At 34.5% G+C, this 26,630-nt stretch overlaps 1 protein-coding gene across 1 annotated transcript; it reads left to right on the forward strand.

Annotated features, from left to right (window-relative positions):
* Positions 1-196: 196 nt before the first annotated feature.
* Positions 197-26,515, forward strand: LOC117789771 (3-hydroxy-3-methylglutaryl-coenzyme A reductase). Its single transcript, XM_034628904.1, has 6 exons — positions 197-807; positions 19,999-20,485; positions 21,623-21,710; positions 22,559-23,134; positions 23,768-25,405; positions 26,088-26,515. Exons 2-6 carry the CDS (start codon positions 20,083-20,085, stop codon positions 26,158-26,160), a joined length of 2,778 nt encoding a protein of 925 aa, XP_034484795.1. The 5' UTR covers positions 197-807; positions 19,999-20,082; the 3' UTR covers positions 26,161-26,515.
* The last annotated feature ends 115 nt before the right edge of the window (positions 26,516-26,630 follow it).

A 26,630-nucleotide genomic window follows, 5' to 3' on the forward strand; every position in this document is an offset into this window, starting at 1 on the left:
TATAACAAAGCAGAATTTCCGATCTTTAAATATTTTAAGTAATCTACTCCAAAATTTAAAGAACTGGCTACAAAATAGTTAAATTGGCAGAAATGGTCGCTGTAAAGCGCGCTGTTAAACTAAACAGCTGTTCTGCATAAAATTGGAGATGGATAATCATCGATAAATATATGTTAACTTTGATTTCTTTGCCAGCTGTGCAAAGCGTGGGGAGTTTAGTTCATCGAGAACAGCTGAGCGTGCAAGTCGTCGACACGGAATAAAATATACGTGACTGGCTTTTCCTAAATTCACAAAACAAAATTATTGATAAACGTAAGCGAAAAGGATATAAATACGTCAGTTAACTAAAAGGCCAGATAAACCGCAAGATCTTTAAAAACGCAACCAGTGCAAAACGTGGAAATCATTTAACATTCAACTTGAGTGCAGCAACAACAACAAAGAGCCCGTATATAAATTAATTTCGTAAAACTATTTGATTGTTTAAACAAAATAGAAAACGAATATCGCGTTTGCACAATGCGTTGTGTGATCATTATATAAATGTTATAAAAAAGAAATACACACAACTTACGTACAATTATGTTGATTTATTTGCACAGTGTTTGCCAAATAAACAAAACAAAACCGACTAAAAAAATCGAAAAGTTTTAGTGCTTTAAAAATACCAATAACTTAATTTATTAGTGAAAACTAGTTGAGTTCAAAAGAAACGGCTTTATTTGCATATAATTTAGTTACTAACCGACAAGCGGCGACAACAACAGCAATATCGACAGCATTAAAAAGATATCGAAAAGCGAGGTTAGTTCTATTTATGTTATCGTTCTGCTTGCCTATTGGAGTTCCAATCAGAGCAGCCTCTTCAGCGAGTTATCCAATTGCTGTTTCAATTGGATATATGCTCAGTTGTTTATTTAAGAATATTTAACAATTGTGTTTTGGTTAGTTGCAAGTTATGCAATTTGGTGGCTGGCTAACGTAATCAAACTAATTTACTTAGCCTTATCAATTAGTTCTGGCTGCAAGTAACTTTCACTGCATTTCCCCATCTGCGCTCTCTCTCTCTCTTATTCTCTCCCCCTCTTTCCCTCTGCAACCACTTGAAACACTTGAAATATCGAACATTCAATTTTCTATTGTTCAACATAAATGAAAAATGATTTCGAAATGAAAATGAGAACATTTCCAGGCACTTTTTTTTTGTATCCTGTTGCGCTCTTAACTTTTCCCATTTCCTGCAACTGTCTAAAGTCTCTTCTCTTCCCTCTCTCTCTCTCTCTCTCTCTCTCTCTGTCTCGCTCGCTTTGCTCTCCTTTCTCTCATATCAATGTCAGCCAGTTGATTTCCTTGGCCCGCTGCGTTCCACTAAATAAAAAAGCGACATCTGTTACGGACAGAGGCGCCTGTACAGGCAGACCCGACAACTGACAACTTCCAAACGAACCACGAACCACACTCAACTTACAGTTATGCACATTTGTCTATAGCGGCAATTTCAAAAATTCAACAACAAAAATTTACCAAGTGCAAATTCCGAACTGGAGCGTGCTATCTTACAGCATACCCTGTAGTCGTGAAGTTCAATTACATCAAAATTTCGAATTACTTTAGCTCGATTATTTTTATGACGTTCAATCAATTACAAATAATAAAGTTCCATGAATTTTCTGAAATTAATAAAATAACTACGTAAAAACTGACATAAAAATTGTATATTTTGGATATATATATTTATTAGCTTAAGTCAATAAAATCAATTCTTCAATAAGTGAAAGCCCTCTTATTAAGTGAAGAAGAATTGCTCCTCTAAAGATTCTTTTCCCAGCAATATAAAATGCATTGACGCTCAAAAATAAATATAAACTTCAGTTAAAACTTCATAAACTAAGTTTATAATAATTTTAAAATAGGTTAAAAAAATTGTGTACATCTTAACGATAATGTGAATTCATTAAAATGAAATCATGAATTTTGTGGTGTAAACTTTAAATAAATGATATTTTCGAAATAAAGCAACTTTAATTGATTAGCATAATTTTGTCATAGGAAATTAGGGGCATATTCTTATCACGAACTTGACTTTCTTTTTTTTCTCATAATTTTCATTGGCAATGCAGCCTACTTTTGTTGAATATAACCAACTGCATTGATTATAGGGTATGGAGAAAAATGCCCAAAACGCAACTTGCATTGCTCGTCTCGTCTCGCCTCGCTTGTCTGTCTCTCGATCTCTGTCTGTCTGTCTCTTTGTCGCCTTGTCTTTGTGTGTCTCAGTGTCTCACTGTCTCGCTGGCTATTAAAAGCAAAAGTGAAAAATGCCATACAACCGCGGGCGGCATTTGTGGCATTAACTCCAGCAACAACAACAACAACAACAGAAATAACAAGAGCAACAACAACTTATATCAAGTGCGTTTTGTCGCTTCCTACTCGCCGCTGGGTGCGTTTATGTGTCCAACAACCAACTGCAAATTGTAAAAGAAATACTCCAATTAGAGATGGCTATCGATGTGCTGATATCAATACTATTATATATCGATACAGTCAGACGATCTTTAGATCGATTTTAAGCACGATGTATTATTATTAAAATGTATTATTTCAATAAATTAAATTAATTTATTAAAACAAGGAGTTAACTCAATTTGTCTAGAGTTTTTGGAAAAAATTGAACAATTGCGCTTGATATTTTTATTATATTTTTTTTTTGAAAAATTTTTCATCTAAAAATTTTAATTTAAATTCATTGAAAACTTTTTTTTTTTTGTTAGCGTTTTAAGTGTTGGCAAGATTAATATTTATATTATTGAGGCCTATACCCATCACTAGCTACTATTTCTTCCCAATATCTGTGTCTGTATGTGTGTATGATTCAATTAAAAGCCAATCCAGTCCAAGTTGCCGCATTGCTGAGGAGTTGTCTGTCTGTCCGTCCGTCCGTCCGTCTGTCTGTGCCAGGCCCAGGCCTCGTTTCGCTTTCGATGTTGAATATTGCGAAAGAGTTTTTTTTTCTTTCATTTCTTTACAGCCGGAGAGTTAGCCAAAGTCAAGCTGCACGCCTCACACACACACACACACATACGCACACACAGGCAGCCTACATATTTACGTTGATTCGAATTCCATTGGTGGCGATTTCATAATCGCTTGCGTTTCTGCTTCCCCCAGTTTAACTTAATTTTTCTCGTTGTTGTTGTTTTTGTTGGTGCTTCTTCGGTTTTTATTTTATTTTTTTTTTTGTATAGTATGTGAGTGTGTTTAGCTTTGATTTTTTTCGGGCTTGGGCAACAACAACTACCACAAAAGTTGTTTCAATGTTGGTAACTTTCTCTTCACCACCTGCCAACAAAACGCGCAGTTAGCGCGCGCGAGTTTTGCGCGCGTTTTTACTCGCACGCAATAATAACACAAAACACAGTGTCTGTCTGTCTGCATCTCTCTATCCCGCTCTCCCTTCCTCTCTTTCTTGCTCTCTCTGCCTCTCTCTCTCTGTCTCTCTCTCTATTTGTCATGTTTGTGTTTGATATGCGCGCTTTGATTGCGCGATTAGCAAATGTCGCGTATTCAAAACGCGTGCGCGCGAATTTCAACTTGAGCTACAATTTCATAATGATAATAATAAATACCGTCGTCATCATCATTGTCATTATGCATTTTTTTGTAGTATTACGGTAAAGTCCGTACATTTACTGAATCAAAAAAATCAGTGCTATAAATCAAATAAAATTTATGCTTTAATAAATAAAAAAATATTTCGCAGATTGATAAAAAATTTGCAAAAATTTTAAATCGCATAGGTCTTAAGTCAACCCAATGTTTTTATTAATACAAAAGCGTTGTCTAATTATATCGAAAAGTTTAAAATATCGAAATTTTTAAAAAATGACTTGTATAAGAATTGATGTCTCAACAGCAATTAAATCGCAATTCCTGTATTTGAAAATCAATTAGAAATTTGAAATATTTATATTAACTGATCAAAAAAGTCAAAATCTAAGTAGTAATGTTTTTAATTACATCACGAAAACGAATAATGATTGTCTTAAATTACTTAAAACTAGTCAGTATCATTAATGAAAATTCTTAAAAATCATAATTTAATTATTATTATGTAATACTATGATTTTTAAAAAATTACTCAAAATTTTTCATTATCACTAATTTTAATTCTTAAAAATCATTATTATATAATGCTAATCATTTTTATAAAATTTCTCAAAATTAATCATTGTCATTGATGAAAATTCTTAAAAATCATTATTTAATCACTATTATTTAATGCTTATAATATAGCTCATAAGGATTTCTTGCCCTGGTAAAAACTAATGCTTAAATAATTTTTTTTTAAGTCGATGAAAAAAAAAATGCTTAAATGCATTGAAATATCTAAAAATCGATTACAAATGTTGCGATATTTTATTTCTTTTATTTTAATTACATAACAAAGTTATAGCATACATATGTGTGCTAATTGGCGGTTAATCTTAAATTAAATTAAACACCTTGAGCCGACAATGCAATTTCCGAGCCCGAAACTAAACAAGTTACCAACAACAACAAAAACATTAACAACAGCAAGGCGAAGGTTAATATTGAACAAAGAACGGGATACATAAATATGCACATTTGTGTGTGTGTGTGTGTTTTTCACATATGTTGCTTATGGCCATAAAAATAGCGCAATTTAATTGATGTTCGATCAAATCAGTTCAATGGCAAAAAAAAAGCCGACCAAGGAGGGGAAACACTAAAATTGACTTTGTAATGCAAATATAAGCGCACACACACACACCTGTCACACACACACATACCTGTCAAACACACACACACACAGGTTGACAGCTGCTTCTGCCATAAACATATTAAAGTTTATGGTTATTAGACCCGCATCAGCAACAACGGCAACTCCGGTTGACTCTCTTCTTCTCTCAACTTATGCAAATCTTTGATTAAAGCCACATCCAGTGAGATAAGCTGTGCCACATTTCTATACCCTTCACAGAGCGTATTATGATTTTATCACGAAATATGTAACGCATTTTGGAGTCAATAAATTCAAATTCACGTACATAAGATCGAGTAAAATAAATCAAATAATGTATGGAGTTAAGAAACGATTAAGCAATTTTATTTTCAAATATATGTATGTATTATAATTATCTTTTTAATATATATCTATCTTTTTCATTTATTTGTTATTATCTGCCATAGGAACGATCGGTAAAAAATGTATCTTAAACTTTGGTGTTTTTTAAGCTATCCCACCAAACTCACAAGCTGTGCATTTCATAATATCTCAAGCATTTCGATCTAGTTTTGCCCAAATCGGATTACTATATAACAGCTACAGGAACGATTGTTCAAAAATCAAACTTAAGTATGATAAGAAGATATAGAGTTTTGAAAGAGTATTAAATCTTTGGTAGGCTTAAGATAGTTTTTTACTACTAGTTATTGGTAAAAGAGGTCGAATCCAAAGGAAAACCTGTCGAATAATTTTCATGTTCAGGGTTCATCAAGTGGCAACCAAACAGTTGTCTTCGTTGTCGTTGCCGTTGTCTTTGTGGTTGTTATTGTGGTTGTGGTTGTCGTTGTTGTCTCTCCATTGCTGTTTTGTTGGTTGTCGCTATTTGTTGGCTGTTGCCTCAACCTCAAACTGTTTTATACGCCACTTGCAATTGTCACTCCAAATTGCTGTTGACCGTCATGAATGCTGATGACTCTTAATGGGTAAAGCTTAGGTAAGCTTCAACTACCAAACGTAAACGCAACTGCCAACATTCCGCGTACCAAAAACACTTTAACCAAATGCAACTGAAAACGAACGCAATTCGATTATCGTATATCGTATATAGCATATGGCATAATCAAGTTTTCAACTCCCTCTACAACCACCCCACCCTATCGAATGGTTCGCTGCTTTTGGGACATGCACGCACAGCGGATGCATTTGCAACGGACCACTGAGGAGCAGACAACTACCCACTCATCAAATCCCACCTCTTCTCCTCTTCCTTTTCCTATCCCATCGTCCGTCTAGTGGCTCTGCCAAGTTGTCTATGTCACATGCTTTTGCCGCATGTTTTATTGCCCCGTTGTTGCCACCGTCGTTTTTCTTGTTGTTATTTGCATTGGCCAAACAGCAGTCGACAGTCGACAGTCGACGTCAACGTCACCGTTGCACAGTGGTACAAGCATCAAAAAAATTGCATATAAATTGTGTGAACAAAAATATTTAGATTAGCATACTCAATTTAATTCGAGTCTGCAATACATTCTTCTACAAAGTAGTAAAGTAGATTATTAATAGTAAAAATATTTAAAGTCTGATAAAAAATACTTTTGTTACCTTGCAAGAAAGGCAATTAATATATTACTATTTTAATAAATATTATTCTACTAAGAATCTAATGAAAATCGTGTTAATATTTGACAAACATTGCAATCTCTTGTACAATAATATAATATGTTTTAAAGAATTCCTAAATTTAAAATTCGATTGAAACTAATGACCATTTTACTGTGGGGATATATGTACATGTATAATTTATCATCTTATGTATTATATATTGTACATAAATATCACACTGATTCACACCCACTTCAAAGTCGTAATCGTTTTTCCTACAGTGCTTAAAATGCATAAATACATTTCTTACTATAAGATAAAATTAGTTTCGACTTTAGGTATTTCTGTATGTAATATAATGAATATAATATAATGCGATTTTAATTCATTTATTTGTTTAATTATGTAATGTAAGCGAGCTCATTGAACTTATACTCTTTATGTATTTATTTTTTGTTTTGTAATCTAATTTTTTAAATTTATAGACTGCAAGATTAAATCGAATTGAACTTAATGTATTTGTTCAGAGAACTGCAATAAACTAAGTAATTTTAGTTCTTGTAACTGCTCCGAGCTGGCTGATAAATAGTTGAAGAAAAGAATAGAGATCTTTAAAATGTTTTTGTTTAAAATTTAAATAATTGAATAGAATATGAAAACAGTTTTATTTTTTTTTTGAATTTTTAGAGATAATTTTAAAATGTTGTGTCACTGTACTTGTTATTATTGTTGTTATAGTTGTGTTGCACGTGTGTTAACGCAATGAGAGAGACAAATATTGAAATAATACAGACAATGAGAAGAAGAAGACAAGGCAACTGAGATTGCTCCTCTTTCTCTCTCTTTGTCTTGTGTTTTTTCTCTTGCAATCTAATGCAAAGCATGCATAATTCTATTAAGCAACTACATACGTTGTTCTATGCATGGGAATGTGTGTGTGTGTGTGTGCGTGTGTGTGTGTGTGTGTGTGTACTTATGTTTGTATGTATGCACACATGTTTGTTTGTATTTCTGTTTGTCCAGCTCTCAGCGGTCGGCCTTTTACCAAAAGGTCTCGCAAATATTGCACAAACGCATAATGTTTGAACTACACTTGATGTTGGGTTGTGTTGTTGTTATGATTGTTGTTGTTGCTGGAATATAGCCGACAACATCGTGTTTATAAATATAGTGTAGATATATGTAGGTATTTAGTTGACCCTCACACTGGCTTTATAATCACACTTCAAAGCCAAACAATAATTATTGTTGTTGGGCCTTGCCAATATTATGGCCAATATGGCAAACATACAAATATCTTGTATGTTTATATTGGCAAATTTGCCACAGCGCGTGCCACAAAATATTTAGCAAATTTATTATTAAATATTCTTGACTTTGATTTGCATTAATTTTCCAAATGAGCAGCATTTTCCGGCAAGCGGATATTGCAAATGAACAGATAAAGCTGTTATAACATTGCGTATACGAACGGATGTACAGGTCACTAGGGTTGTCAAAGAAAACTAAACTAAAGGCAGATTAAATGATGGCATAAATGGAGAGTGAGATAGTTTAATCAAAATATAAATAAACATGAATAGATAGCTAATAATACATAAACAAAATTAAATGGAATATAAATAGAACAAGTAGGTATGTTATATTGATATATACAAATACATGTAACTATAGAAATTCTTTATAATTTTCCAATTTATCTAATAAAATTGCTAGCTAGAAATTAGAGATTTTTCTTGATTCCTAGAATGATTCTCACAATTTTCACTGTTCTCAATCATTTGCAAGTCATGAATCATTCGTGATTCTTCGTATTGCATGCGCTGTTTTCTTCTCATGATATTGTTGATAATGTTTTCAAACTTTTCCGATTTTCCACGAACTTGTTTATTTTAAAATACTCACCTTTGAGTACCGCAAAAAAAATGGAAAGGTGCGCAGCTGGTAAAACATAATCCTGGCAACTTTTCAACTAACCCACATGGAATCAATTTGACGTTAAAAGTGGCAGAAGTGATTGCTGTGGGCGGCGTTAGGAGAGGCGGGTAGGCGGCTAGGTTGGTTAGAGTGGGCGTGGCCAGCCTTTAATCCAGACACGAGCATGCAGCCGTGTAATATGAATGTGATTGGAAATTGAAATTGCATCCGGCGAGCATCAGGAGACTCGAGAAGGTTTTACTACAACGCTCTTCACTATACCCTGTAGAGTTTGCACAACGGGCATGACAAGCCGATGTGTGAACTTGTCACTTGTTTGAGTTGAAAGTTAAAAAAAAAAAATTAAATATTTAGTAATTTATTGGAGGGAGGAGTCTTAATTATAAACTAAAAAATTATAAAATTGAGAAAAAAGCCAATAAAAAGGTTTTTAGATGAAAATCGTAATAAAATTAATAAAACCTTTTGAGAATTCTTAAATAACCAGACCCTTTTTCTAGGGTATCTTTTACTTCAACTATAGATGCTTCTTTTACTTTCTTTCACTCTATAATTTAATTTCAACACTTTTACTTTATACTTATACAACTCTTTCCGTTTTGCTGACTAGTTACAGGGTATTTCACAGTCAATCAACTCAACTAAACTTTATGCTATTTGTTTTTTTGTTGCGCTTTTTTAAAGGCAAAATTTCAATTCAAATTTACAGAACTGACAACAATGATAATGATGATGGGGCTATGATAATGATGATGATGATGTGATATTCATAATGATAAGTGAGTGTGCGATTAAGTGTGTGTGTGTGTGTGTGTGTGTGTGAGGGTGTGTTAGGGTGTGTAGATACTTATGTGTAGGTTACACAATTGCCATTAGAAGGATGTTCAAATTGTTTGCGCATTTGAGTTTCTTGTTGTTTTTTTTAATTTTTTGGGGTTTTTATGCGATGTAACCGAGCATGAAGGCAGCTTTGGTTTAAACTTTACTTAGCGTGATTGCGAACCGGGCCTAAACCCGTTCCCGTTCCCGAACCCAACTCCGAACCCGCATTGTAATCAAACGCATCGCATGCTGGTAAAAATCAAATGCGAATCCAAATCCAAAACCGAATCCGAATCCCAAGGCGTGCCTTGAATCACTTGGCCACGCGTGTTGGCCATTGTTTTAGACCTTGGCCAAAAGCGCATTTCAATTATGCTTTAGTTAATTGCTTAAATTGTGAACAAAGACTTTGATAGTTTGTTGTTGTATTATTTTATTATATTTATACTTATTGCCGTATCTATATGCACTTGTTCAAGTCGTGTTAATGGCCAATTAAGTCGGCGTTGTCAGCCAATTAACAACCTGACCTGTGCCAAGATTTTAACACAAAAACAAAACATAAAATCTACTGGGAAGTCACATTTCTTTATGCATATTTAAATGCAAGTAGTCTCTTAGTATTTAGTATTTATTTATCTTACAATATTGTCAACTATTAAAATTTTCAAACAATTCGAGTTACACAAAATGCATTTTAGTACTCGAATATTGACACAAAGTCGAGGTCTTCTATAACTTAAAATATTACTTAAGATGATGTAAAAGTTTTCAACTCAAATACAGTCTATTAATTATTTCAAAATTTCTAATTGCAAATTTTTTAGAGCTATTAAATTTATTAAATATTTTTTAACTACATTGCTCTTATTGTTTTTTTGATTAATTTATTTCAAAGGTAACCGAATTTATGAATATTTGCACTATAAAATTAACTTAGTTATGTTGTGTGAAAATTTCAGCCTCCTAGGTCTTATGGTTTGGGCTGTCCAATGAGAGTTGAAATTGATACTGTGTGAAGATCAATGAAGATTGAAAATATTTTTTTGTGAAACTGACAGCTAATCGAAGCCGTTGTCTCTTTCGTTTCGCACTGTAAAGATTATTGTGGCTGTGACCCATTTTTGTTGGTATTTTGTTTTTGGCAAAAAGGGTAACCAACAAAAAAAAAAAAAAAAAAAACACTGCATAAAAAACTTTCTATTTCATTGCGATTGGTTCCGGTTTTTGTTAATGGATGCGTAAAACTTGAAGCGTCTTCAACTGAAACAAATCAAACATAAAACCAAATCAATAAATTTGGTCAACGATTTTAGGTCAATGTCAAAGCGATTGCTGGTCCATTGATGATGACAATGACAATGATGATGATGTTATCTTTATCTTTAACACGGGCCTAACTAATTTAAATACCCTACACAACGCACACGTGGAACAGCCAGAATAATCAAGACGAGCATTGTTTAAAACCAGCAGCATTTTTGGGTCCCTTTTACATCTTGAATGTATTTTAATTGGAAATTTTCAGCGACCTCAACTTCAACTTCCAAAAAAGACGCCTCAATCTTTTGATGTGTTGCATATGTGTGTGTGTGTGTTGGCTTTGATTTTGGTCTTGTTGTTTGACTTAACGGCGTTCAAAGTTTTTCACGGCGTGCCACGCTTTGATTGCATACAAATTAGCGTTATTCGCATTTTTGGTAGAAAGTAAAACTGTTTTTATTTTTATTGAATTTATTTATTTGTCCGTTGCCCGCTCATTTTTTGGTTTTTTTTTTTTTTGTCATTTAGCGACAACTTTTACTTTTTTGAGTAACTTGTAAATTACACAGCCGAAAAAGCAGCTGAAAAGTCCCAAAAAAAATTGAAAACCTATAAGCGCGCGACTATCTGTTTCCCTGTATTTAATTTAAAAATCTGTATATTTAAAACTCTTTGTCCTGACTTACTCACTGATCATTGGACAGCTCAAACCATAAAAACTAGGATGCTGAAATTTTCACACAACACAGATAAGACGATTTTATTGTGCAATCAGATTATTTTTCGCTTTTTTTTAAAGTTCTTTAAAGAACTTTCAAACCATACCACATGAAAGTTTGTAATTAATTTAGTTAGTGTTATTTTTTTTTAAATATCACATATATAAATTTTTATTTATTTATTTAACAAAGCCACCCTATATTTACTGTACTCGAGTTACAGGGTATTTCTAATGAGTTGCTTACGCTTATCTTTCAGTTATTTAGTTGTTTTGTGTCTTTTACCACGGACTCGTTTAATGTCTGTCTTAATCTTCTTGACAATCATTTTTAATGAATCCCAAATTGAACCAGTTACCGAGTGGTACAAAACAGAGTGTGCCATAAATTTAACAGATAGAGTATCTATGTAGGGGGAAAGTGTATAAGTGTTAATCCAGTTTATATTCAATGGATTGGTTAGCTATTTGAATTATCTATAGTATGAATACCTGCTCTTTAGTTCACATTTGAACACGTAGTATTTATTAAGTGTGGCATTGACATTGTTTATTATCTAACACCATATGTTGTATGCTTTTTAATAAAAGTAGAACACAAACTGCTGAATATAGCACAACTTTCCTATCGCAATCATTTCTCATTTCCATTTTCATTTCCATGGATTCCAATTCACAAACTCTGATATTATTTCATTGATATTGCAACACATTGCATTCCCCTAACCAAACTTCTATCAATCAGCCATCAATCAGATATTTGCTGTGGCGCCAAATCGAAACAATTATAATTGATTCTACATGCACATATATATATATTTATTTATATGTGTGTCTGCATGTCTCTCTTTTTATTAGGAAATATTAAGTACCGCCTTATCAGGCAAATCGTAATAGGGGGGAGATATGAGAATGTATAAATAATAAAAACGAATTCAGACATCAGTATGACTAATATCTCCATGTCGTCGTAGATCAAGCGAACTTTCGACTTGCTTAGAAAAAATAAAAGATAGCCGAGCATTTAATAACGTAATTCTACTAAATATTTATGTAAATAAGATTATAATAGAAAGTTAAGTGTAGTAGCTTCAATTATAATTATAATATCTACAATTATAGATAAACTTTTAGCATTGAAAGTTTCATAACGATTATATAAATACAAAAGTAAAGTAGAGAAGCAGCTAGTCTTAAATGTTACGAATTTTGTTTATTATAGCAAATAAACATTAGAATTTAAAATGTTCATTAGACATTTTAATGAATCGGATTTTCGAATGAATTAATTAGTTAGATTATTAATTTCCTTAACAATTATAAATTCTATCTTTTTACCAAGATGGATTTTACCAAAACTACTTAAAATACATGGTTATATATCGATAACTATAGCTGTCGTTCTGAAAAGGGAAAGAGTTAAATTCCCTTGTTCCACTTTATATTTCAGGTTCTGCTCTCTCTCTCTCTCTCTCTCTCTCTCACACTCTTTCTTTCTATATATATATTAAAATCGTTGTCCTACAATATTTTATAAACATTTAACTCTCGCTGAAACAGACAAAAAAGTTTAATTTCCACTGGTTCACATTAAGTTTAAGTTTTTGCACTTTTATCTTGTTTCAAATAAATTTAGCTTAAACGTGCTCCAATTCCACTGTTCCACCGTCCATCCTTCAAACCGTCTCTTTCCGCTATTAATCCAACCGATTTGCCGCTAGACATTTTATAGAAAAATTTGCATTTTTGCTGTAACGCACAAATCATGCGCCTGATTGATTCAATTAATGTTCGTACATGTTGTTAGCCACGCCCACAATACGCCCACTTGTCGGGCCAAGTTATGAAATAATTGTGCATGCCTTGGAATTAATATGTGGGCCGTGTTTTTCCCATATTTGCCTATAATTTTCCTTAAATTTCCCTTTTTTGCAATTTGAAATGCTTGAAATATGCTTTATTTATTTTTTCCCGACTTTGCGTATTTCTTTGTTAAGATTGCCCGGAGATTCGACTGCACGGCAAAACAATAAACAAATTCGATATCGGGCGGTATATTATTTAAATTATTGGCGAAAATTCAAGAAAATGAAAAAATGTGAAATAATATAATTCAAATGAGCTCAAATAGGGAATACTCTGTATAAAATCCAGTAACTATTTTGACTAACTCAAAAATTTTCATTTAATATTTAAAAAAAAAAAAAATGTATGATGTTCTTTAAATGTATTATTTTTATTTTATTTTTTTAAGAACACGTTAAAAAAACAGTATAAATAAATATAAGATAGAAATACTTTTCTTAGACTGTTACATATAAAAGCATTGATCTGTTATACTTCATTTTAGACATTTATTTAAATAGATAAACACACTTTGCATTCACATGGTCGAAACACAAACCAATGAATGTGCAAATTTGGTTCAAATCAAAACAATAATAATAATCGAAGGTGTTAATTGCCTTAAATTTTTGCTTTGACCTTTGGACCAAAACAGAAATTGGCTGTAAACAAATTGAGCTAATATTAATTGTGCACGAAGTGCAAGTGAACAATTTTTGAAGATTACACGAAGCTATTGAAATTGTCCATGGAAATTGCCAAACGGAAAAAGCCAGTTTTTCTTTACTATTTTTGAAATACGCAATTTACCAAAGTTCTGCGTTCAACTGCAATTAGCAAACAAATGTTAATTTCATTCTTTAACCAAAATAACAGCATAAAAATGGCTTGGAAAATTTCGCGGAATTCCCCAAAAATTATAATGATCGTAAATCTTAATTTTTTAAGAGCTGTCTGCGTCTGTGATGAGTCAACTGTTGATGATTTCTGTTTTCCTGGTAGCAATGACAATTTACAAACTTGCCACTTGTTGAGCATAATAATGAGGAGGCAATTGGCAAAGGGAAAGCGTTTATTTCCCAGAATTCTTAAAGGCAAGCCAATATATACTCGTATTGGGAAGCTATATAATATATATCTACATCTGTTAGACCCCATTCAAGCAGCATAACAATGGATCCAATTGGTTAACCCCCCGTTTTTGTGGTACGTTTTGTTGCCTCTTTATTTTTGGATGCTTTGCGGCGCTTTGTTTCTTCTTGCTTTTCTTGCGCTCTTTTTATACCCGTTATTTAAATGAACATAAGGGTATATGCCATTCATTTAAATGTAGAAGAAAGCAAGAAATATAAATATATTTTTTAAGAGCATCACAACTGAGTCGAAATATTTTTGTAATATCGCAAAAATCCATCACACTTACAGTTTTTAAAAACTTAATTTCTTGGTGATAAACGTTAACTTATCATATTATATATAATCCTTCTTAATCGCATTAAGATTGAACGAATACAACGTTGTTTATGCTTGTTTTAAGTTTTTAAGCCAACGCATAAAAGTATGCAGTAATTTTTTTGTATCGTAGGAGATAAAAATTCATGAAAAAATTCATAAATATATATATTATATCAGGTATTCAATAGTTGGGATCTCAGCAATAAAGTTTTTTTTTTTTGACCGGCCTGCTCTTTTGTTTATGCTTGTTTCATTCACTCTCTCTTTTTCTCTTGCTACTTTTGCCTCCAGATTCACCCACTGTGGGCTGCCTCATAAGGTTGAGGTCGAGCGCAACATCCGTTTACCGAGTACTTTTCAAATGTAAACCAAAAAAAAAACATCATGCAAAACAATGCAAAACACACATCGAGCACGTAGAACAATTTCCCTCCATGAAGCTCCTTCCATTTTCCATTGCTAAGTTTAAACATTTCGCCATTAAATAGTTTGTGTATTTCTTATTTTTTTTTTGGTTTCCAGTGGCGCCTGCTCTAAACTGTTTTTCTTGCTCTTTTTTTGTGTAATACAAAAATAAACATGAAAATGAAATTTGTATTTTTCACAGCATTTTGCAAATCTCTTTTCTTCTTTTATCAATATTCCAATTTGATGCGCTTTTAACAGCAACAACAAACGCAAATAGAACGACAATAAGCAGCACAATAAATGAAAATATTATTGTTTGCTTTATCTCGTACAGCATTTTCTACTATTTTTGCATCAGCTCATCAACAGCTTTCAATTATCCGCAGGAAATAAAAATTAGACGTTTGCTATATTTGTTGTTCTTCCTATTGAATGTGGATTGTAGTTGTCATCCATCAGTGTCTAAAGTTGTCTGTCTACAAGTTAAAGTTGCTACAAGAGTTCAAAGGGTCAAATTATGTTGAAAAAATGCAAATAAACTAAGGTTTTTTACTAAAATATCTTTTTTAATTGCTAAAATTTCAAAATAACTAAAGGATTATTCACTAAAATACCTTTTATCTGCTTCTATTGTTAAAATTTCAGTTAAACTAAAGGATTATTCAAAAAAAATATGATATAATTGATGGTTTCTAACACTAACCAATTGTCACCATAAAGTTGGCTGCGATTGATTTCTAACAAACTGGCAACACTGGTTAATTGGCAGTATTAAGTTAGCTGCGCCTGATCTCATCAGGTAACTGATTTCTGTGCTTTTTCCACTCAATTTCTTAAAAATAAAAAAAAATAATAATAAAACATAAAACATTACTCGAATTGTAAATTTTTTTATTGTAAATCGTTGAGCTTGCATATCATATATTGACGATTGGCGATGGCTTTGAATACAAAGCGAAAGATTCCAATCATTATTTGACAGTATGCAAATATTTGATCTGTTTGACGTACTTATATGCGTGTTTTCACAGCTCTTCGAGTATGTTAAGCTTGTTTGTATACGATTTGCGAATTCTCTTGAAGCTGTTGATTACTCCACAAAAATTCCCCCTAAGAAATTCCAAAAGATTTGTCAGTGAAGGGCGCATTAATGAATATGAATTAGATATTCGAAGGTGATCACAGATCATAGAACTTGGTTTGTGGCCTCGACTGGCCCTTAAGGTCAGTAAAAATGTGCTTAAAATTGTCACATATACATATTAGGTTAATATAGTTGGTATAACCCTTTTAACACTCCATTTAGTTGACCTAAAACTTTAGAAAACTTTAAAACTTAGACTTTGAAAGCCTATGCAACTAAAACAAATTATAGTATGAAACACATAACATCGTAGTTCTCAGAATTCACCTATAATTCTAATATTTTCAAATAATTAAAGTTCCATCATGTGAGTTTCTTAAGTAAACATAAAATTATACGTTAAGCGTTTTCTTTTGTTTCTATGCAAATTGTTTTTTAAAATAAAATTATTTAAATAGTTTCGCATTGTTTTGTCTGGACAATAGTTGAAAATCATTCACGAAATATATTACCTGAGATATTCCAAATATAGATTCAATGTAGACGTAAGTGGTGTCGGGTTGATGTTATCATGATCTTGATCTACTCTTTCATCCCATTGGCCTTTTGGAGGCCTCTCGATGTGCTTGACTTGTGCCATTAAATGTTATATCCCCCATGTTTCTCTAGAAGTTACGGAGAAGATCCCGGGAAGGGGCTTTGAGCAATTAAACGTACATATTCTGATTTTAGCCACAGCAAATAATAATAATAAAAAATAAAAAAAAAACAAACGTTTTCAGTGCCTTTTTAAAACGGGACTCATTGTTTATGCAGCGCACTTTTTACGATCACTGCAGACCCAACGCCTCACCCCTTACCCCTTTCCCCCTTTCGCAGTGCAGCCCCAAAAAGTTTCATGAGTACACTGCACTCGAGCTATATCAATATACTGTGCAATATGTAACTCCTTGAAAATCATAGTTATAGTAGACTTTATAAATCCTGACTAAGTTTTAATTAATTGCGAAGACTATATTCAATATTTTACATAGGATGAAACGATCTTTAAATAGAACATATCTCTACTCAATTCAACAAAACTCATTTATTTACCGAGTTGTATCATCATCGGACTATATCTTTCTTTCTTTTTTTTTTTTTTTGGTTTTATTTTTCCAAACTTTATTGTTTCGGACCATAACTCTATCAAATTTAAAGAAGTTTTCTTTAATTTCCACAAAAAGCATAGGCTTAGAAATATATTTTTGAACGGAAAAATTTTCTGTTCTTAAAAATAACAATTAAAAAATTTAGAATTCAATTTTAAAGTATACCTAATTAAAGAATGTTCAAATTTTTGAAAAGAACATGCAGCAAGTGTATTTAAACTTCGGCATCAACAAAAAGATTACTTTTTTCAATGTAAAATTATATTTATTACAAGCGTATGTTTATAAGAATAAACATTTCTCACAGGATGGTTGGACTGCACAGCTGTCTTGTTATGGCCAAAGGCTTCGAATTACACAATACGAAATCATGGCTCGTTGCTTGGTTCTATTTGCTCTGGTTCTATTTGAAGTACAGAAAAACATGCATATTTTATGAGTCGGCGATAAGCAACGGCACTTGGAGCGGCACATAACTCAAACTCGGATACAGATACAAAATCGAGACAGAGAGAACCAGATGCAATTGCAATCCCCAGACAGAGATGCAGTTGTAGTTGAAGAGGCAGAGACAGACTCTTAAATATATTTATATACATGTGTGTATATTCGTATACTCGTATATTTATGGCGCCTGGCCAGAAGGATCCATTGGCAATGCCAAGCACGTTTATAAGACGATCGTTCAGTGAGATTCCAAACTGCCAATTGCCAAGTGAGAAGTGCCATGAAATTGCATTGGTAGCTTAATTAAGCCAGGCGACATTTAGACAGTTAACCGCCTGTTTTTAGACCCTGTGCTTAATCAAAATTAAAAAGGGTCATCAAAATACACGTGGCATACCCCATAACGAAAGTACACTCAGCACAACATGTATTCGTCAATTTTTTGGAGGTGGAAGTTTAATTGCACATTATTTTTTATGAACTTAGAAACACATTTTTGATAAATATAAATATCTTTTTATCACTGCGCGCTAGAGACGAAAGTAACAGGGTGGCGACTTGGTGACGTCAATTTGTTTTTTGTTTTTTTTTTTTAATAATAATAACTAAAAATATCATCATGATCGTTGAAAGAAAAATGAAGAAAATATGTATTTGTTGTGTGTTTGATGGCTTAACATTTTTACAGGGTCCTTGACTGTCGGGTTATCTCGACTGCAGCACTTCCTACTAGTTTTTTTTTACGGCAGGGCGCGCCCATCCTGAGCTACAGATAGAGCTTAAAGCGTAGGCATGCGGATGTATCTACGAGTATTTTCTGTAGGCGCTTCTCTTCGGCTTATGGCCATCAATCTCAGTGGTCAAACTGCAGGCTGCGAAGGCGAAGACGAAGACGAAAACGACGAATAAAGCGAATTGGAAAAGGGAAAGGGAATTGGGGAAGTCAGTGACAGAGAGAAAGAAAGACAGAGAGAGAGAAAAAGACGCACAATGATTGCCCAAGGACGCGATCAAATCCGCTTAGTGTAATAACAAGCAGAGCAAGTTACAGTTCATACCCTAAGCCATAGCTATGGCGGGTGTATCGTTTACTTAGAGAGTGCAAGTGTAATGTCACATTTTTAAAAACTTCAGTTGCTACATCCGAAATCTGAGCAAGTTCAAACTGTCATAACTTCGGGAAAACTCAACTGATTTTTAAGCGGAATATCATTTTGATCATGATTTGGCCCCTTAATTCATTCTGCATTTAAATTATAATTAATTTTCGAAAAAAAATATTTCCCCCAAAATCTTGGTTTCAAGGCATAGGGTCCCCCCTTTGAAATTTTAAAAATTCAAAATTTTAAATCTAAAGTTTTCACTTTTAATCAACTCCTTATATCATAATTAGTATAAAACAACACTTTAAATTTAATTCTGGGACCTTTCATTTTTCTGTAAAAAATCATGCTAAATTGAACAAATATTTTGACTTGTAAAGTTGCTATATTCGAAATCTGACCAAGTTCAAACTGTCATAGCTTCGGGAAAACTCAACTGATTTTTGAGCGGAATGTCTTTTTGATCATGATTTGGCTCCTAAATTCATTCTGCATTTAAATTGTTATTAATTGTCGAAAAAAAATATTTCCGCTAAATCTTGGTTTCAAGGCATAGGGTCCCCCCTTTGAAATTTTAAAAATTCAAAATTTTAAATCTAAAATTTTCACTTTTAATCAACTCCTTATATCGTAATTAGTATAAAACAACACTTAAAACTTAATTTTGAGACGTTGCATTTTCCGGTAAAAAATCATGATAAATTGAACAAATATTTTGACTTGTATAGTCGATAGATCCAAAGTCTGTCTAACTTCGAGCAGTCATAATTTATTGAAAACTAAACCGATTTTTAAACGGAATACCATTTTGAACATAGCTTGGCCTCGTAATTTATTGTGTGCTCAAATTTAATTCAATTCGCTCAAATTTTTTTTTAACTCTGTAGCTGGATGTCGATTTTGATGATACAGGGTATTTGTAAGCCTAGTTAACTGCCTGTTGATAAAAGCATGCCTTTGACATTTTGTTAAAATTGCTATAAAAATACTGGTTGAATTAAGAACAGAAATGTTTTATAAAAATTCACGCGTATGCTACAGTGTATCTAATTGTAGTTCAGCTGCAAAGCTTATTATTTAACCATATATTCCTTTATTTGCTTGTTTTCCGACGATGGCAGTAAAACGACTGTGGGGGTCAACTGGAGAAGATTAAAAAAAGAGAGAGACTGAGAACTAGGCCTGGTCTTGGACATGGGAACAGGAATGGGAATGGAAGTGGGATTGGGCATAGAAATGGGTGTGAGTCTGGGCCTGGTTCTCAAACTGCTTGCCAGTTCTCTTCCCAATCGATTAAGTTTGTTAATTTGTTTGCTGATGCTGCTTTAATGACTAACGATTATGGACATGTTTGTGATTCAAATTCTCACTCTAATTCTGCTTCTTCTCCCGCTCTCTCTCATTTTTAGCACTTGGAGCAGTGCTAGTTGGCAGACGAAGAGAGCTTGCTGGACAGGATTAAAAGCAACGAGCGGTGGACGAGCACAGTCAAGATGATTGGACGTTTATTTCGTGCCCATGGCGAATTCTGTGCCTCACATCCCTGGGAAGTGATTGTCGCCCTATTGACCATCACAGCCTGCATGCTAACTGTGGACAAGAGCACAACAATCGATGCAACCGCAACTGGAGGCGGTCTTAGCAGTGCCACAGTCACAGCAGCAGCAGCTGCTGCCACGCCCACATCTGGAGCCGCTCCGCCTCCCATTATAGTGTCAAGTGCGACGTCGAGTCGACACCGACCGTGTCACGGCTGGAGTCAATCCTGCGACGGCCTCGAGGCGGAATACAATGCCGCCGATGTCATCCTCATGACAATCGTACGCTGCACAGCCGTTCTCTACTGCTACTACCAATTCTGCAGTCTACACAGACTGGGATCCAAATATGTGCTAGGTAAGTTACCATCACCAAAAAATCCCGTAGATATGAGTTAATTATAATCTTACGCTTAATTCCAAAGTATTAAATATGGGGGAAAAAAGGAAGCACGAACATATTAAGGAATTTAATGGGTATAAGAATTACATGGGCAGAAAAATTTAAAGAAAATAAAGTAAGCTAAGAAAAAACTAGGAAAATTTATCAAGGCAAAAAGACTACAGTACAAGAATTAGGAAAAATCGTTTTCAATTATTAATATACATATGGAAACAGTAGGAAAAAACTAGGAAATTCAACTAAGAACAAACATATAAGTAAGGTACAAAAATTAGGAAAAATCTATTCTATCTATATCTATCTAAATAAGTTGTTTCATTTTTAAAAAAGGATGGACACAATATTTATAGGGGGGCACTTCTTATTTCTAGATACTTTCAAATTAATGATACGATAATATTGATACATTTTTTCTTACAGAGAGATGTTAAAAATAAATTTGCTTGCGTTTAAATAATAGTAGAAAAATGTGCTAAAGCCGAAATTTTAAAATTGCATTAATCTCAAAAAATTTGTAATAGAATTTTTTGCTTTCGGCTTTTCCTAAGATTTGACTTTCCAATTTTATTTTTCCCTAATTAAATTTTCTAACAACAGTGCTGGTTTCTATTTCCAAATTACTTCATTTAAAAACAAAATGGTTTTAGAATTTCGATATTTTAGGAATTTTATGTGGAAATTCTTGCAGGAAATCAGAAAAATTAATGCAGTGTCCAGGGCGAAAAATAATTTCACTTGGAAACAAATAAATTCATTCAAAAATCCTACGTTAAAAAAAGAATAAGGGAAATTACGTCATACTCAGTCTAGAGTTCGATTCGAGGCGCGTGTGTTGACTTTTTTGATTAGCTGATAACTGAAGAATATGCTTTGTTTACCTATGGCCACAACTATGGTCAATGGTGTCTCCGCCATGTGCTCCATTGTTTGGTCAACAGTTTAGACGGAATTTTTTTTTTTTACCTTTTCTTTGCTACGATCCCATGGCATTTCTCACAGCCTCTCTAAACGATATGACCTCTGTTACTAATTGGACTTCAATTTGTTTCTTACTCCCTCTCTCACCCTCTTACTCTCTCTTTCTCTTTGCAGGCATCGCCGGTCTTTTTACGGTCTTCTCCAGCTTCATATTCACAACGGCCATTATCAAGTTTCTGGGCAGCGATATTTCCGATCTTAAGTGAGTAATCCAAACAAAAAAATCAAGTGAGTACACTCTATCAGAGTGTGCTCGACTATGAGACACTCAACACACATTAATACCTTCTTTCTGGTACAAAGGCATTAAAAATTAATATATTAAAAACAATATAACCTTTAATGCTTCTTTGCAATGATTTTTTTAAACAAAATTCTTAGTTAAAAAATCTTTCAGTATTCAAATTCTAATTCTTGACATTTTTACATTTTTATTAATTTGAAAAAAGTTCTATTAAAAGCTCGAAACTTAAATAAAATTTCCAGTGAAACATAATACGCAAAATTCAGCATCTTCTTCCTTTGACCTCAATTTTCTTGAATAACTTGTGTCTTGAATTTCCGATCGCGTTGAAGTTCTTAAATTTACAAATTCCTGATCAAAATTATATGTCTTTTGCGTCAATGCTGTTATTTTCTTCTTTTCAACAATCTGAACAAATTGTTTATTAAATAACTTGTGTGTTTATTCTTGGATCCTGATGAACTTTTCTCTTGTCATACGATTTTTTTTTTCAAAAATTTTAAATAAACCTGAACTGTTTATTGTTTGCTGAAACCTACTTTCCAAACTTGAATTGCCTCGCTCTTATAGACTGTACGATCAGACGGACATCATCAACGATGATGAACGATGAACTTGTCTCAGCTATGTTATGCGCAAATTTTAGGCTCGTAGCTCTTACCGTTTAGCTCCATATATATAAGTCAGTCAGTCAGGATAAAGAAAAGAAACAAAGTTAATTACATTTATCTATTGCAACTGAGTGTATTCATTTGTAGGATAAAAAAAAAAAACAAATAATAAAAACTGAATTAAAATTCTTGCAGAGATGCGCTCTTCTTTTTGCTCCTGGTCATCGATCTGTCCAATTCGGGGAGATTGGCACAGTTGGCCTTGTCGGGCAGCAGCCAAGCGGAGGTGACACAGAACATAGCCCGAGGATTGGAGTTGCTGGGACCGGCAATTTCACTGGACACCATTGTGGAGGCGTTGCTTGTAGGCGTGGGCACATTGTCGGGAGTGCAGAGATTGGAGGTGCTCTGCATGTTTGCGGTGCTCTCGGTGCTGGTCAATTATGTGGTCTTTATGACCTTCTATCCCGCCTGTCTCTCGCTCATCTTCGATCTGTCCCGGAATGGTGTGGACATGTCTGTGGTGCGGGAACGGGCGAAGGGATCGCTGCTCCTCAAATCCCTCACCGAGGAGGAACAGAAGGCGAATCCTGTGCTGCAGCGTGTGAAGCTGATCATGACCACAGGTCTGATGATTGTCCACATCTATAGTCGGGTTGTCTTCTCCAGCAGCGACTACGATGCCGTGGACAAGACTCTCTCCCCTCAGCTGAATCTCAATGTCAACAACAATCGCACCGAATCTGGCGAAATTACGGATATTATCATCAAGTAAGTGTAATATAATTTTAACTTAATAAATCAATTATTATTTTGCAATCATTAAATAAAAATAAATATTGATTAAAAAATAAAAAATCGACTATTAAGCTAATTATATCGAATATCGACTATCATGAAAAACCGACACTTCATTTTTAATTTGGAAAATTCTTTTTTCTTATACTTTTCCCTTGACACTTTTTCCAATAATTCCAAACTTTCATAACTTACCCAAATCTTAAGCGATTTACTTGTGAAATGTCAATTTTATCATAATTTGGCATCTCTATTGATTCTGCTTTAAAAAATCGTTATTACATTGAAAAAATGTAGATGTATAAATTTTTTAAGTAAAAACTCAAGTGGTGATTTCAAGAGCAGTTTATAAAGCTAGTTTTCAAATGCGTATTATTTTATTTATATAAATTAAAGTCTTTGTCCTGGCTCACTTACTGATCATTGCACAGTCCAAACCATAAGACCTAGGAGGCTGAAATTTTGACACAACATAGCTAAGACAATATTATCGTGCAATAGGACGCAAAATAATATAAGTTGGATAATAGTAATTATTATAGTACAATTTTCCTGCTTTGTCTTGTCTAGAATTGCTTTTTAATGTTGTGAATTATTTTTTTGCAGATGGCTGACGATGAGTGCGGATCACATAGTGATCTCTATAGTGCTAATTGCACTGGTGGTCAAGTTTATATGCTTTGACAACCGGGATACGCTGCAGGAGCAGCTGCGTCAATCGACAACAGCGAAGACAACGCAGACAACGCCGGAGATCGAGATGAAGATGGAATTTAAGGAATCCAGAGCCGTCACAAATGTAGTGCGCACTCCGTTGTTCAGCATTGAGGAGCACAATTTGATAAATGCGGCGACACAGACAGAGATGAGGGAGGAGCGGAAAGAGGAGCGCGTGGAGCGGGAACGGGAACTGGAGCAGGAGCAGGAGCGGGAATTGGCGTCACCTCGTACGCTGCAGGAATGCCTGGAGCTGCTCAACTCCACCACAGAGGAAGGTGGTCCCGGCGCACTCAGTGATGAGGAGATTGTTAATATTGTAAATGCTGGCGGTAGTCATTGTCCCTTGTACAAGATTGAATCGGTGCTGGAGGATCCGGAGCGTGGCATACGCATTCGTCGCCGGATTATAGCGTCACGTGCCAAGCTGCAGCTGGAGAGATTGGATGTGTTGCCGTATCAGCACTTTGATTACCGCAAAGTGATGAATGCCTGCTGTGAGAATGTCCTGGGCTATGTGCCCATACCCGTGGGCTATGCGGGTCCGCTGCTCCTGGATGGTGTCAGCTACTATGTGCCCATGGCTACTACCGAAGGTGCTTTGGTGGCATCTACAAATCGGGGGTGTAAGGCCCTTTCGGTGCGAGGTGTACGTTCTGTTGTGGAGGATGTGGGCATGACCCGGGCACCTTGTGTACGCTTTCCCAGCGTGCAACGTGCCTCCGAGGCCAAATTGTGGATTGAGCACGAATTTAATTATAAACTAATTAAAACGGAGTTCGATTCGACTTCACGTTTTGGTCGCCTCAAGGATTGTCACATTGCCATGGATGGACCACAGCTGTACATTCGATTTGTAGCCCTGACCGGAGATGCCATGGGCATGAACATGGTCTCCAAGGGAGCTGAGATGGCGCTGCGTTGCATCAAGCGTCAATTTCCCGATATGCAAATCATTTCGTTGAGTGGCAACTTTTGTTGTGACAAGAAACCGGCTGCGATCAACTGGATCAAGGGTCGTGGCAAGCGTGTCGTCACCGAGTGCACCATTCCGGCCGCCACACTCCGTTCCGTGCTCAAGACGGACGCCAAGACCTTGGTGGAGTGCAATAAACTGAAGAATATGGGCGGTAGTGCCATGGCCGGCAGTATTGGTGGTAATAATGCACATGCTGCCAATATGGTCACTGCTGTATTCCTCGCCACGGGACAGGATCCTGCACAGAATGTCACCTCGAGCAACTGCTCAACGGCCATGGAATGCTGGGCAGAGAATAGCGAGGATTTGTACATGACCTGCACAATGCCATCGCTGGAGGTCGGAACGGTGGGAGGTGGTACCGGGCTGCCCGGTCAGGGGGCCTGCCTCGATATGCTGGGCGTACGAGGAGCACATGCCACCAAGCCGGGTGACAATGCCAAGAAGCTGGCCCAAATTGTCTGTGCCACCGTCATGGCCGGCGAACTGAGCCTTATGGCCGCCCTGGTCAACAGCGATCTAGTCAAGAGTCACATGCGTCACAATCGGTAAGGATTACAACTCTCATGTCCCCCCAAACCAAATAAATTCGAGCCTAAACCCCATCCCGACAATGTATCATATACGGAATACGAAAATTATTTTATGATAATTGGGAAAATAAGACTAAAAATTCTGTTAGGAAATAATAACTGGATATTTTAAAAATTAGAAAAAACCAAATTAGGAATACTCTTATTTAAAAATAAAAAATAATGTAAAAAAAATTGGGGAGATAAAAATTAGATAAGAGCAAAATTATTAATATTTTTATTTAAAAATAAAAAATTGGGAAAAATAAATTGGGAACACAAAATTTAAAAATGGTAAAAATTATTTCTAATTTGTCTTTTACTTAATTTTTATTTCCAAATTTTTTTTTTCTAATTTTTGTACTGTGCATATTTGTAAGCTCGATATCCTAATTTATGATTGTTATCCTTTCTTATCTTGGATTTCTAAAATTTTATTATTTTTTTTATTTCTTCTATTTTGTAATTACTTTAAAAACATTCTGAATTCCATGTTATATTTGTATATTCATTTTATTACTTACACATTTTTTAAATAAAAAAAGTATATTATTAGGGTGGAGTGCCGGGTATCTTATATTCGGAGAGTCGATTAAAGCATCCCTATATGATTTTTTATGTCAACCGAGCTAATCCGATTTTATTGTTTGCTCCTTAGGTCTTCCATTGCGGTGAGCAGCGCCAACAATCCGCTCAACGTGACCGTCTCCAGTTGCAGCACAATCAGCTAAAGCTGCCGGATAATACCGGACTCACCTGTTGTATATATATACACAAACGCACACACACACACACATACATTTAAAGGCGCTCGGGGGATAAAAATTCAATTGTTCGAAGGAATTAATGCTTAACGAATGAATTATGTAATTTGTAATTTGTATAGTGATTGTAATTCTAATTGTAATCAATTCATTTTATGGCCAGGCCAAGCAGACAAGCGAAATATTTTTGTATTGTTATCAATCGGTTCTTTCTATCGGGTAACTACTGTATGTACCGCAGCCTGGGATTCATTGTTGTGGCAATTTCCACTTAGTTAATACAATTATAAGCCTACATATATTATAATGAAAATAATGATGATGATGTCTGTGCGGTAAACAAACAAACAAAAATAATGAGCCTATTTTTTCTACAAACAAAAAAAACCGTATTTCTAGTGCAAGCGACGAAACTTGTAAAAAGTATTCCTTAAGCG

Source organism: Drosophila innubila, assembly GCF_004354385.1.
Source record: "Drosophila innubila isolate TH190305 chromosome 3R unlocalized genomic scaffold, UK_Dinn_1.0 2_E_3R, whole genome shotgun sequence".
Taxonomy (NCBI): domain Eukaryota; kingdom Metazoa; phylum Arthropoda; class Insecta; order Diptera; family Drosophilidae; genus Drosophila; species Drosophila innubila.